General features: G+C 38.4%; 1 protein-coding gene across 1 annotated transcript; it reads left to right on the top strand.

Annotated features, from left to right (window-relative positions):
- Positions 1-9,970: 9,970 nt before the first annotated feature.
- Positions 9,971-14,809, top strand: LOC127425787 (NADH dehydrogenase [ubiquinone] 1 alpha subcomplex subunit 11-like). The gene is made up of 4 exons (XM_051672038.1): positions 9,971-10,118; positions 10,539-10,631; positions 14,352-14,474; positions 14,621-14,809. The coding sequence occupies exons 1-4, from the start codon at positions 10,040-10,042 to the stop codon at positions 14,731-14,733; spliced, it is 408 nt and encodes a 135-aa protein (XP_051527998.1). The 5' UTR covers positions 9,971-10,039; the 3' UTR covers positions 14,734-14,809.

The following is a 14,809-nucleotide window of genomic DNA, read 5'->3' as shown; positions in this document are numbered from 1 at the left end:
AGTTCATTTATTTCAGTAATTCAACTCAAATTGTGAAACTCATGTATTAAATAAATTCAATGCACACAGACTGAAGTAGTTTAAGTCTTTGGTTCTTTTAATTGTGATGATTTTGGCTCACATTTAACAAAAACCCACCAATTCACTATCTCAAAAAATTAGAATATGGTGACATGCCAATCAGCTAATCAACTCAAAACACCTGCAAAGGTTTCCTGAGCCTTCAAAATGGTCTCTCAGTTTGGTTCACTAGGCTACACAATCATGGGGAAGACTGCTGATCTGACAGTTGTCCAGAAGACAATCATTGACACCCTTCACAAGGAGGGTAAGCCACAAACATGCATTGCCAAAGAAGCTGGCTGTTCACAGAGTGCTGTATCCAAGCATGTTAACAGAAAGTTGAGTGGAAGGAAAAAGTGTGGAAGAAAAAGATGCACAACCAACCGAGAGAACTGCAGCCTTATGAGGATTGTCAAGCAAAATCGATTCAAGAATTTGGGTGAACTTCACAAGGAATGGACTGAGGCTGGGGTCAAGGCATCAAGAGCCACCACACACAGACGTGTCAAGGAATTTGGCTACAGTTGTCGTATTCCTCTTGTTATGCCACTCCTGAACCACAGACAACGTCAGAGGCGTCTTACCTGGGCTAAGGAGAAGAAGAACTGGACTGTTGCCCAGTGGTCCAAAGTCCTCTTTTCAGATGAGAGCAAGTTTTGTATTTCATTTGGAAACCAAGGTCCTAGAGTCTGGAGGAAGGGTGGAGAAGCTCATAACCCAAGTTGCTTGAAGTCCAGTGTTAAGTTTCCACAGTCTGTGATGATTTGGGGTGCAATGTCATCTGCTGGTGTTGGTCCATTGTGTTTTTTGAAAACCAAAGTCACTGCACCCGTTTACCAAGAAATTTTGGAGCACTTCATGCTTCCTTCTGCTGACCAGCTTTTTAAAGATGCTGATTTCATTTTCCAGCAGGATTTGGCACCTGCCCACACTGCCAAAAGCACCAAAAGTTGGTTAAATGACCATGGTGTTGGTGTGCTTGACTGGCCAGCAAACTCACCAGACCTGAACCCCATAGAGAATCTATGGGGTATTGTCAAGAGGAAAATGAGAAACAAGAGACCAAAAAATGCAGATGAGCTGAAGGCCACTGTCAAAGAAACCTGGGCTTCCATACCACCTCAGCAGTGCCACAAACTGATCACCTCCATGCCACGCCGAATTGAGGCAGTAATTAAAGCAATAGGAGCCCCTACCAAGTATTGAGTACATATACAGTAAATGAACATACTTTCCAGAAGGCCAACAATTCACTAAAAATGTTTTTTTTATTGGTCTTATGATGTATTCTAATTTTTTGAGATAGTGAATTGGTGGGTTTTTGTTAAATGTGAGCCAAAATCATCACAATTAACAGAACCAAAGACTTAAACTACTTCAGTCTGTGTGCATTGAATTTATTTAATACATGAGTTTCACAATTTGAGTTGAATTACTGAAATAAATGAACTTTTGCATGACATTCTAATTTATTGTGATGCACCTGTGTATATATATATATATATACATATATATATATATATATATATATATTTCTAAAACAACACTTTGTATAAACCATTTTTTTATTTTATTTTTTTCATAAAATTCTGACAGATTTTGCAATAAAAATTTAAAAAGGAAACGTTATGGTAAACTATATCTATAAATTATAAGGCGAGTGTATGTATCACTACACTATGCATTGTGAAATTGGGTGTATTAAAAAATAAATAAAGTGAAGATGCATTATCATGTACAACTGTCGAAATTCCAGATATTTTTTAAACAAATAAAATAATATTTTTTTTAATATTTAAAGAGTCAGTTCTGTGGATGGAAACGCCTTGTTGATGAGAGAGGTCAATGAAGAATGGCCAGACTGGTTTGAGCTGACAGAAAGGCTACGGTAACTCAGATAACCACTTTGTACAATTGAAGTGAGCAGAATAGCATCTCAGAATGCACAATATGTCGGACCTTGAGGTGAATGGGCTACAACAGCAGAGGACCACGTTGGGTTCCACTTCTGTCAGCCAAGAACATAAGGCTGAGGCTGCAGTGGGCCTACCATATGTGTACCTCAGCAGAAATTGAGATTCATCAGACCAGGCTATGTTTTTCAAGCCTTCAACTGTCCAGTTTTGGTGAGCCTGTGCCCATTGGTGAGCCTGTGCCCACTGCAGCCTCAGCTTTCTGTTTTTGGCCGACAGAAGTGGAATCAGAAATTTTCCTGCCTTGTCCCCCGACTCAAAACTCCACCTTCACGACAAAATAGTATCATATCGGTATTTCAATCGGGTCAATTCCCTGAGGCCATCAGATGACATTCGGTGCTTCAGCTCTGCCTCGGCACTTTTAATATTCCCTTCCAACTCCACGAGTTGCTTTGGATTTTTTGGTGAATGAGGCATACTGTATGATCCGGCCCCTAAGAACCGCCTTAAGTGCCTCCCAATCCACGCCCACAGAGGATACTGAGGACCAGTTGGTCTCCATATAAACAATTTAACCTTTAACATTTGTTGGAATTCAGGATTTTGTAAAAGGGATACATTATAGCACAAACTATATGATTTCCTTTTCTCCATATGTGGCAACACCTCTAAACACACCAAGGTGTGATCTGAGACTAAAATATTTCCAATTGAGCAATCAACAACAGATGAAATGAGGGACTCAGATATATATATATATATATATATATATATATATATATGTGTGTGTGTGTGTGTGTGTGTGTGTGTGTGTATATAGAGTAAATCTTATGGACTGATGAAAATAATTTATAGTCCCTACCAGATGGGTTCAAAAGTCTCCAAATATCTGTAAGACCAAGATTTTTACACATCCTGTGAAGCGACAATGTTGCTCTAGGTGGCTTGCACACTTTTGCTTCACTATGATCAAGGACTGAGTCCATCAAAAGATTAAAGTCTCCTCCCAATATTATATCATGAAGGGTGCCAGCGACTTGCAACATCCCTTCAAGATCTATAAAAAAGCCCTGATCATCAACGTTAGGTGCGTAAATATTAGCCAAAATAAGACCTTGCCCCTGAATTTCAGCTAAAACAATAATGACTCTTCCTAATTTATCATTAATATGTTTGAGACATTTTAATTGTAGATGCTTACTTATCAGTGTAATGACTCCCCTGCTGTTAATTGAGCCAGCACTAAAGAGAATATGTCCACCCCATATCTTCCCAAATTTTTCAGCTTCCTGCGAGGAAAGATGTGTTTCTTGAAAAAAACTATATCATATTTCTTATGCTTAAGAAGAGAAATAACCTTCCTTCATTCCACATGGAGAGAGACAATCCACTTGACATTTTGACATATGAGAAAAAATAGATTGTGTGTCAAAAACTAAATTATAAAGACCAACATTAGTGCAACAATCAAACCCCGAACTCCCCCCAGAACCAAACAAAAAGAAAAAAGAAAAATGTGCGCATTAAGCCCCTGCATGACAGCGCCAACTGGTGTCCATCCCTCTAAACTCAAACAGTCCATGTACACCCACAAGAGCCCCCACAACAACTTTGCTGTCAGAATGCTCAAGTCTGGTTTTTCTATTCAAATTTTGTGAGACAGAATTACACAAAAAAAGATAATCTATAAAAGAAAACTCCAGCTAATAGGCAGAATAAACACAAAGAGCATGTAGATTAATCCACAAAATTGTCCTGAAGGTGTGTTACTCCACAAAACAAACTCCAGCCACTAGGCGGAACCAGCACAAAAAGAAACAAAAAAGGCACTCAGTTTCCTGAATGTTCAGTGAGCCGGCCTACTCGGCTGCTACATGAGTGCAACAAATGACCTAATCACTTCATTGTCTTTCAAGAAATACTCCACAAAACAAACTCCAGTCGCTAGGCAGAGCCAGCACAAAAAGAAACAAAAAAGGTGCTCAGTTTTCTCAAACAGTCAAGTGAAGTTTCAGTGAGTCGGTTCACTCGGCTGCAACATGAGTACCACAAAATAACTTACTCAGTCCATTGACTTTATGAAGGACATCGCTTGCTGTGGGCATGCAAATGTTTTATGGCCATCCTTAACACCTATTCTCAATTTGGCCGGGAATATCAGTGCAAAAGTGACCTTCTGTTGATGTAAGAGTTTCTTGCATTCCTTGAATCGATCACGTTTCTCTCTTGTCGAATTCGCAAAGTCTGGGAACAAGAAAATGCTGTAGTTCTTCCAAAAAAGCCTTCCTTTACACCTCGCCTCGCGTAACACAAGATCTTTATCGGATGATCTCCCTTAGTGGATCACCGAGCCGGAACTCTGTGAGCTCACTTGATTTCCGGCTTATGGCCTGTTATGTCAAGCAGATTCGGAAAGAGCCTGTCCAGGATTTTCACCATATCCTGACCCTCTTCGGCCTCAGGAATTCCGATGATTTGGATGTTATTCTGCCGGCTACAGTTCTCCATGTCCTCCAGCTTCTCGCAGACACGCTCCAAATCCACCTTGGTCACTAGTGGATTATCGGATAATTCCCTCTCCTATGACTCCAGATAATTGATCCATTTCTCGATCCGTTAAATTGTTTAACTTGGGTCAAATGTTTTGCGTAGCCTTTTTCTGCCTCCTGCAGCAAAGCACCCCCACAACATGATACTGCCACCCCCATGCTTCTCGGTTGGGATGGTGTTCTTCGGCTTGCAAGCCTCACCCTTTTTCCTCCAAACATAACAATGGTCATTATGGCCAAACAGTTCAATTTTTGTTTCATCAGACCAGAGGACATTTCTCCAAAAAGTAAGATCTTTGTCCCCTTGTGCACTTGCAAACTGTAGTCTGGCTTTTTATGGCAGTTTTGGAGCAGTGGCTTCTTCCTTGCTGTGCAACCATAAGGTTATGTCCATGTAGGACTTGTTTTACTATGGATATAGATAATTGTCTACCTGTTTCCTCCAGCATCTTCACAAGGTCCTTTTCTGTTGTCCTGGGATTGATTTGCACTTTTCTCACTAAACTACGTTCATCTCTAGGAGACAGAATGTGTCACGTTCCTGAGCAGTATGATGGCTGCGTGGTGCCATGGTGTTTATACGTGCATACTATTGTTTGTACAGATGAACATGCTACCTTCAGGTATTTGGAAATTGCTCCCAAGGATGAACCAGTCTTGTGGAGGTCCACAATTATTTAGGTCTTAGCTGATTTATTTTGATTTTCCAATTATGTCAAGCAAAGAGGCACTGAGTTTGAAGGTAGCCTTAAAATACATCCATAGGTACACCTCCAATTCAGTACACCTCCTATCAGAAGCTAATTGGCTTATTGTCTAAAGTCTTGACATCATTTTCTGGAATTTCCCAAGCTGTTTAAAGGCATAGTAAACTTAGTGTATGTAAACATCTGACCCACTGGAATTGTGATATAGTCAGTTAAAAGTAAAACAATCTGTCTGTAAACAATTTTTAAATAAAAATTAAAAGTAAAAAAATTACTTGTGTCATGCACAAAGTAGATGTCCTAAACGACTTGCCAAAACTATAGTTTTCTAATATTAAATCTGTGGAGTGGCTAAAAAATGAGTTTTAATGACTTCAACTTAAGTGTATGTAAAGCGTATTCAGCTGTACATAAATAAAATACACATACTGAATATAATATAACGAGAAGGGCTTCTGTTAAATAGAAAACAAATTGAATGGTTTTTATAAAATCTGTTTCCTTTTCTCAGGATCATTACAAGTCTGCTCTCTTTATCTTCAATGGAATGTTCTACAATGACACACGGTTCCCAGAGTGTCGAGACATCAGCAAGTAAGACCAGGTGTTAAAGGGATAGTACACCCCAAAATGAAAATTCGCTCGTCATTTAATCACCCTCATGCCATCGCAGATGTGTATGACTTTCTTTTTTCTGCTGAACAAGGTTTTTAGAAAAATATCTCAGCTCCGTAGTTCTATGCAATGCAAGTGAATGGTGACCAGAACTTTAAATGTCTAAAAAGCACATAAATGCAGCATAAAAGTAATCCATGTGACTCCAGTGGTAAACTATATCTTCTGAAGTGATATGATCAGTATGGGTGAGAAACAGATGAATATTTGAATATTATAGTCCTTTTTTTTTACTGTAAATATCCATTTTCACATTCTGTGAACATTTGTTTTTGGTGATTTGCATTCTTCGTGCATATCGCCTTCTACTGGGCAGGGAGGAAAATTGAATAGACATAAATATTGATCTGTTTCTCACCCACACATATCATATTGCTTCTGAAATAAAATGTTTATATGAAATATACTCTTAATACTTATGAAGTGGCCAAAGTTGCTCTCTCAAATCAGCTAAATGCCATTTTCACAGATATTTAATTTGTCTATTTGCTGAAGGACCACATGCGAGTGGGCCAGAATCAGAGACTTCCCAGATTTTAAGACTACTAAGATTGTGAACACTTCTTTCTACGATCTGAAGTTGAAAGTTGGGTACCCGTATTCCTACACCCACCAAGGTGATTGTGAGCATGTCGTCATCCTCACTGACATCAGGTCAGCCCTTTTCTCATTTCATGCTTCTCTTTCAAGAGAATCGGGGATTGATGTAACAAAGTAACAGGTTTTTGAAAGTCATTGTCATGGATTTAATAGCATATGAACAGTAGAGTTAATTTGATTTGTTTCCATCCTGTATGCTGTTAGACTTGTGAATCAGGATGATTGTTTAGACAGATGGCTCTACCCACTCATTACTCACAAGCATAGAGTTGTGACCCAGACGTGCTCTGTGTGTCACCTTTATATTAGCAGGTAAACAGTAAGTTTATATTGCCTGTTATTAAATGTTCTAATATTTAATTAGCTTTGTCACATTGACAGGACTTCTTTTTTTTTTTTTTTTTATTTTTTTTGTATGGCAGATGGATATCAGCCAGTGATGCTCTTTCCCCCACGGACCCCTGTCTGTTTTTTGACCAGTGCTTTCGAATGTTCAATTATGATGAAAAAGGGGTGGCCAGGTATATTCCTTTTTCTTTAGTGATAAAACAGCACTGTAAACCCTAATAATTTAGCAGAACTAAAAAAAATGAATTTTTTTAAATTAATAAACTCCCAAGTTTAGGTTAATTTAACTTTCAGATTTTGATTTTGTACTACACATGCATGTTTATTGCTCTTGACTTGAAATATTGAGTAAGCTAACGTGAAATATTGAGTGAGCTAACTCGTACATTTTAATGGTACTGGACTTTAATTGAACTCTTTGAATTAATTTATTATTACCATGTAAGCTCAACTTAAAACAAGCAGAGGGAAACTATCTAACTAGTACTAGCTAGAACACTATGCTTTGATTAGCATAGCAATTGCTCAACAATTAAAGCAATATACTGTAGAAGAATCATATATTTAACCTGTCCTCAATCTAAGCTCAAGCTCCACTATTCACCGTAATGGTAACCCCCAAAACATTAACATAAGAGAAACTCAGGGGCCTGGGTAGCTCAGAGAGTAAAGACACTGACTACCACCCTTGGACTCATGAGTTCAAATCCAGGGTGTGCTGAGCCAGGTCTCCTAAGCCAGTGTTTCCCAACATTTTTTCTGCCATGGCACACTTTTTATGACTAAATAATTCTACAGCACGCCACTATCCCACATAGGTTAAAAATCGTCAATATTTTTCCTTTTCAAGAACTTGTCCATGTTTTCTGTCCGTCTTAGTAGCGTGTTTACTTGTAATGTTTGAAATTCGGCTATGCAAAAAAAAAAAAAAAAAAAAAAAACAAGTCACATAGGTAGGCTATGCTGTGTGAGGTCACAGGTGGCAAGAGCGCAAAGTAGGTACTGAAAAAACAACAAATTTGCTTCTTTTCTAATTTGTAGATTTGTTCTTGCAATGCCACAACAAATTACAGGGATGCAAACTCATGAGGGGCGAAAAAGGTAAGTTTCTAAGTACTGGTCTGCGAACATTTTCTGGGGATATTCTTTTTAAAGAATAAGCTAAAAGCATCAATTCCAGCTATTTTACTGATTCAAGTTTATTCAAGTTTACAATTGTGCAGAATTAGCTGCAAAACAAAGAGTATTTTGGTGAGGCTTGCTTCTGTTTCACAAATTTGTTCAGTTTTATTAACTGATTAGTTCAGTGACCCATTCTGGAAATGTCACTAGGTGGCGACAAATGAGCGTCTTATGTACAATGAGTGAGTCAGTGAATCATTTTGAGTCATTCATGACCGAAATTTACTAAGAGACTTTATAGTGTTTAAGCATTAAAAGAACAAAGCAGATCTATAGTCTTCCTTCAGTCTGAGCATTATTTTTCATCCAAAAAGACAACAATAATAGTGAGTTTCAATAACGTCCTTACCTTCTCCTTTATTAAATCTTGCATGGCTACAAATCTACTGATTTCAGTATAAGAATTATAAACACAAAGCAGATCTACGGTATCATTTTCCTACAGTAGCCTATTTAAACAGCTGAGCATGGCTTTTATCAGAAAAGACTACAATAATAATAATTCTGAGTTTCAATAATGTTCTTTCGTCATTGTAAAGCGCATTTCACATGAGTTGAGTCGAGCCGCCGCATTGCCCTCCACATGACAAAAGCTGCAGAAAGCGTCACAGAGGGGCGATTTTACGAGTTTGCCATGTAAAAAAGCGGGAGGTGTGCACAATAAACATTGAAAACATGTATTTGGAAGAGAGATAAAAAGCTTGCAGTTGCTTTGATAGCAGAAAGTAATAAAAGGTCTCGTTTATGTTTAGGTCTAAGCGTTTTCTTGGTGAATTTAAATTAGTTCAATAACTGAGGCCTCTGATATTCATAAATGATAAGGTAATATTTAATTAAAAGAAATGATGAGACATTCAATGTCTCTTCACAAATTTGGACAGTTTTTAAATATATCTTGTTGCTAAATACTCTCAAAGACATTATTGGTGAAGCAAAAACGTGTGTGTGGAAAAACACTTTGGTGTAAAGTGGCATCACTTCATAGACTTCTACGTATTCTGCCCTTAATGCGTATCAATATCAGTCACTTTTGCACATTAATCATTGCTCTTCACAATCACAAAAGCAAATTTCTCCGAAAGGTGAGGAGTTTGGATCCCTGAAATTATATATATTTTTTTCATGCATTTATTTATTTTGTGGAATTTTATAATTTTCCACGGCACAGCTGACAATCTTTGGCACAGTGGTTGGGAAACACTGTCTTAAGCAACCAAATTGGCCTGGTTGCTAGGGAGGGTAGAGTCACATGGGGTAACCTCCTCGTGGTCGTGATTAGTGGTTCTCGCTCTCAATGGGGTAAGTTGTGTGTGGATCATGGAGAGTAGCATGAGCCTCCACATGCTGTGAGTCTCCACAGTGTCATGCACAACGAGCCACGTGATAAGATGTGTGGATTGACTCTCAGAAGCGGAGGCAACTGAGACTTGCCCTCCACCACCCGGATTGAGGTGAGTAACCACGCCACCATGAGCACCTAGTAAGCAGTGCAATTTGGGCATGCCAAATTGGGGTGAAAAGGGGATAAAATAAATAAATAAATAAATAAACATAAGAGAAACTCTTCTAAATAACACAACAAAATATTAAACACTAACAAGTCTCCCCCTTTACATTAATCTTGCACAAAGACACATTATATAACACTTTATTTTAGCCTTTACTCATTTTAGGGTTGAGTGAGAAAATGAGGGAATGCTGCAAGGCTGTCTTTCATTTTCTTAAAAATACAGGATTAGATCGTAAAATATAGTTGTTGTTTTATTTTATTTTATTAAAAAATATATTATTATTATTATTATTATTATTATTATTATTATTATTATTATTATTATTTATGTAACCTGAAGTATGTAAAACCCTGATGTTACATACTCCGGTACAATAGGTGGCGGTATGCACTTATACACATTTGTTTGTGATCCGCCATTAAACGGAAAGAAGAAGAAGACACGCTCTCTCGCGATATCTCAGTTGTGTCCTTGATGCAGCGTCAGAAATGGGCTACTGGGACCTAGAAGAGGGCAAGGACTGCATCGCCAAAACATGGATCACCACGAAAATAGCCACCGCCATCGGTCAGTCTGATGAATATCTGGTCTGTCGGGTTTCTAACGGACTAAAAACTTTGGAGTTTTAAACGCCAACAACTTGTGTGCCCTCAAGGCTAAACTGGTAGCATGTACGCTATCTAGTCTTATAAATTATAATAATATAGGCTACAATAACAAATAACATTTGTATCATTAATGTCTCGTAACAGTCTCGTTATCTGCATATAACTTAACTATTAGCTGGTCTGTTGTATTATGAGCTTCTCTGGCTTCAGGCCAGGGCTGCTCTGACTTTGTTAAAAAGCGTGTGTATCTGCTTGCTCATCCGAATATTCATACTTGACACTTATTTGGTGTTGTGATCAAGAGGAGTGGGTATCGAGATATTACTAGGAAAAACAGAGCAAAGCTTGTTGGTCTTTAAAACTGTTGTTTTTTCTGCAGGGTTGGTCGGTTCTGCCTACCACATTGTGGCATATCAGCCTGAGACAGCTGTTGAAGCTTTGACCAGAGCAACATCAGGCACTGTCACCATGGGTATGAGAGAAAACATATTTTATAATGAAATACTGCTTCTCATGAAAAACTATTTTAGTCATTCCAGATGCTATTAGTTCACACTGCTATTGTGTTGTCACGTATTTGTGGTATATAAGGGATAGTTCACTCAAAAATGTAAATTCTCATAATTTACTAACCCTCAAGCCAACCCAGATGTGAACGATTTTCTGTTCTGCAGAACACAAGCAAAGATGTGTAGAAGAGTATTTAAGCTTTGTAGGTACATGCAATGCAAGTGAATGGGGGTCAAAACTTTGAAGCTCCAAAAAGAACTTAAAGGCAGCGTAAAAGTAATCCATATAACTCCAAGCACTAGTAAGTTTTTTATTTTTTAATTATATTTATTTATCACACATTAGCACATATACAGTGAAATTCTTTTTTTTTTTCACATATCCCAGCTAAGCTAAGCTGGGGTCAGAGTGCAGGGTCAGCCATGATACGGCGCCCCTGGAGCGGATAGGGTCAAGGGCCCAACAGTGGCATCTTGGCGGTGCTGGGGCTTGAACCCCCAACCTTCTGATCAGTAACCCAGAGCCTTAACCGCTGAGCCAGCACTGCCCCTGTAAGTGTAATCGAGCTTGAAATCGTGAGTGTGCCTAGAGACTGCAATGGCAAGATGTACAGTAAAGGCCCAGATATACTTTATACGAAATTGAAGAACGAAAGGGTGTGATGTCATTTAGAACATAATCTGGGCAAAAATAAGTTATAAGAGAGAAAAATAAGTCCGGAGAAGTTCATATTCATTCTTCTTTCAGAGGGAAAAAGAAGTTCTAAACAGCCGAGCAACAGTATACTGTTTGCAAACATTCTTCATACACCTGCCACACCGCTGTGGGAGGTGTTTAGAAGTACATTTAAATATAAGGATGCTACATGTAAAACCTAAACTAATGTGACATTAAAATGTGTTATCAATAACCTAGTTTCCATCCACTTTTCATGCTGTTTTGTTATCGACAAAGTGAAAATGCGTAAAAATTTTTATAGAAATTTGCCGTCTTCTGCCTGTTTCCATTCAAATAGCCTTTTATCGATTAAAAATGGTGTGCGTGATGACGTCATACTTAAACACTTTGTCGCATAAGTTTTGGTTCTTCACAGCCACCGGTTCCAACCCGAAAGCGAATCATCATGGCCCTTTTCAAGCTGGCAACCTGCACCAAGTAGTGGGGGAAACTTTCAGACTTAGTATAAGGACCATCCATCAATATATGCTGTGTGCACAGCTATTAAAGAAAAATTTATGTGGTGTAATATCAGGGTTTACATATGATACATTCCTGATATTCAATAGGCTATTTTGAACAACCATCTAATCTAAAGCATCGCCATCACAACTGCATTATGTCCCTCATATCTGTCAGGCAACAATTAATGACCAACTGAACTTGATTGTCATCTAAAATTAATTTAGTGTCATATTGCAATTTACATTTTCTGAAGAAACTCAGCAAATGCAATCCGAGGTAAAGAGGGTTAGATTTAAGATATTTAAAAGGTTTAAAATGTTCAAAAGCTAGTTTTCTGAAATTGAACTCAGTATTAAACAAATAGTTCTGATAGTTTATAGTCTTGAAAAAAATGTAGAACATTCTGAGAATGTCATTCAGCTGACTTTTTTCATCTACAGAACAGGGTAAGGCTAATTTAAATTTGTGTAAAGAAAAGGCAAGTACAGTTGAAGTCAGAAGAAAACATTCCCTGTCTTAGGTCAGTTAGGATCACTACTTTATTTTAAGAATGTGAAATGTCAGAATAATAGTAGAGAGAATGATTTATTTCAGCTTTATTTCTTTCATCACATTCCCAGTGGGTCAGAAGTTTACATACACATTGTTAGTATTTGGTAGCATTGCCTTTAAATTATTTAACTTGGGTCAAACGTTTTGGGTAGCCTTCCATAAGCTTCTCAGAATAAGTTGCTTGAATTTTTACCCATTCCTCCAGACAGAACTGGTGTAACTGAGTCAGGTTTGTAGGCCTCCTTGCTCGCACATGCTTTTTCAGTTCTGCCCACAAATTGTCTATCGTATTGAGGTCAGGGCTTTGTGATTGCCACTCCAATACCTTGACTTTGTTGTCCTTAAGCCATTTTGCCACAACTTTGGAGGTATGCTTGGGGTCATTGTCCATTTGGAAGACCCATTTGCGACCAAGCTTTAACTTCCTGGCTGATGTCTTGAGATTTTGCTTCAATATATCCACATAATTTTCTTTCCTCATGATGCCATCTATTTTGTGAAGTGCACCAGTCCCTCCTGCAGCAAAGCACCCCCACAACATGATGCTGCCACCCCTATGCTTCATGGTTGGGATGGTGTTCTTCAGCTTGCAAGCCTCACCCTTTTTCCTTCAAACATAACAATGGTCATTATGGCCAAACAGTTAAATTTTTGTTTCATCAGACCAGAGATTTCTCCAAAAAGTAAGATCTCTGTCCCCATGTGCACATGCAAACTGTAGTCTGGCTTTTTTATGGTGGTTTTGGAGCAGTGGCTTCTTCCTTGCTGAGCAGCCTTTCAGGTTATGTCGATATCCACCTTTTTTCTATGTTCCGTGATGCTTAGCGAGAAATATGGGTGTTACTTCCATTGTCAAGTTAACATACAGTTGTGCTCCAAAGATTGCATACCCTGGCAGAAATGGTGAAATTTTGGCATTGATTTTGAAAATATGACTGATCATGCTTTTATTTAAGGATAGTGATCATATGAAGCCATTTATTATCACATAGTTGTTTGGCTCCTTTTTAAATCACAGTGATAACAGAAATCACCCAAATGGCCCTGATCAAATGTTTACATACCCTTGAATGTTTGGCCTTGTTACAGACACACAAGGTGACACACACAGGTTTAAATGGCAATTAAAGGTTAATTTCCCACACCTGTGGCTTTTTAAATTGCAATTAGTGTCTGTCTGTAAATAGTCAATGAGTTTGTTAGCTCTCACGTGGATGTACTGAGCAGGCTAGATACTGAGCCATGGGGAGCAGAAAAGAACTGTCAAAAGACCAGCGTAACAAGGTAATGGAACTTTATAAAGATGGAAAAGGATATAAAAATATATCCAAAGCCTTGAAAATGCCAGTCAGTACTGTTCAATCATTTACTAAGAAGTGGAAAATTTGGGGTTCTCTTGATACCAAGCCAAGATCAGGTAGACCAAGAAAGATTTCAGCCACAACTGCCAGAAGAATTGTTCAGGATACAAAGAAAAACCCACAGGTAACCTCAGGAGAAATGCAGGCTGCTCTGGAAAAAGACGGTGTGGTTGTTTCAAGGAGCACAATACGACGATACTTGAACAAAAATGAGCGTGATGGTCGAGTTGCCAGAAAGAAGCCAATGCCACAAAAAAGCCCGGTTACAATATGCACGAAACCACCTTAACACGCCTCACAGCTTCTGGCACACTGTAATTTGGAGTGACGAGACCAAAATAGAGCTTTATGGTCACAACCATAAGCACTATGTTTGGAGAGGGGTCAACAAGTATTGTGCTCCTTGAAACAACCACACTGATTTTGTTTTTCAGTGTTTTTTTCAGTATTTTTTTAATGATGCATGGAGTTTTTCTACAGCACTTGAATAGTCAGATTCATCTGCTACACCGTTACCTATAGACGATACACTTGTGTTTAGCATGTTAAAATGATTTGATTTGATTTCCTCTTTGCTATCCTTTCAGCCGCAATGGGTGCCATCTTTGGTATGACCACCTGTTTAAGTGCACAGGCCAGAGATGCACCTGATGACCCAACTAACTATTTCATTGGTGGATGTGCTTCGGGTGTTTTCCTCGGGGCACGGAGTACGTATTTCAAACACAACACTATTCATGTTTTTATATTGACTTGAGATCATTTGGTTTTGCACAGAGTCTTTTAACAAAACGTATTTGTTTCCGAGTTAAAAAATGAAGAGCTTCTAATTAGTTTAGCTGTTTTTTATGTTTAGCACACAGTGCTATCACAGGTACCACAGCGTGTCTTGGTCTGGGAACTGTGGCTATGCTCACCAAGGTTGGAAAAATGGAGGGCTGGAGAATAACAGGACCCCCAAAGCTGTGATCTCTGATGTGTCCTTGAGTATTTTATGTGTTTATATTGTATAATGCTCCAATAAATGTATTGAGTAAAAATAAAA

The sequence above is a fragment of the Myxocyprinus asiaticus genome, chromosome 35 (genome assembly GCF_019703515.2).
Source record: "Myxocyprinus asiaticus isolate MX2 ecotype Aquarium Trade chromosome 35, UBuf_Myxa_2, whole genome shotgun sequence".
Classification (NCBI taxonomy): domain Eukaryota; kingdom Metazoa; phylum Chordata; class Actinopteri; order Cypriniformes; family Catostomidae; genus Myxocyprinus; species Myxocyprinus asiaticus.
This window is presented reverse-complemented; position numbering and strand designations above follow the sequence as displayed.

Bases quoted from the DNA above. Each gene is read 5' to 3' on its own strand.
- LOC127425787 (XM_051672038.1), top strand. From the start codon at position 10,040: ATGGGCTACTGGGACCTAGAAGAGGGCAAGGACTGCATCGCCAAAACA. The intron at 10,119-10,538 runs GTCAGTCTGATG...TTTTTTCTGCAG, and splicing joins GAAAATAGCCACCGCCATCG to GGTTGGTCGGTTCTGCCTAC. The intron at 10,632-14,351 runs GTATGAGAGAAA...CTATCCTTTCAG, and splicing joins ATCAGGCACTGTCACCATGG to CCGCAATGGGTGCCATCTTT.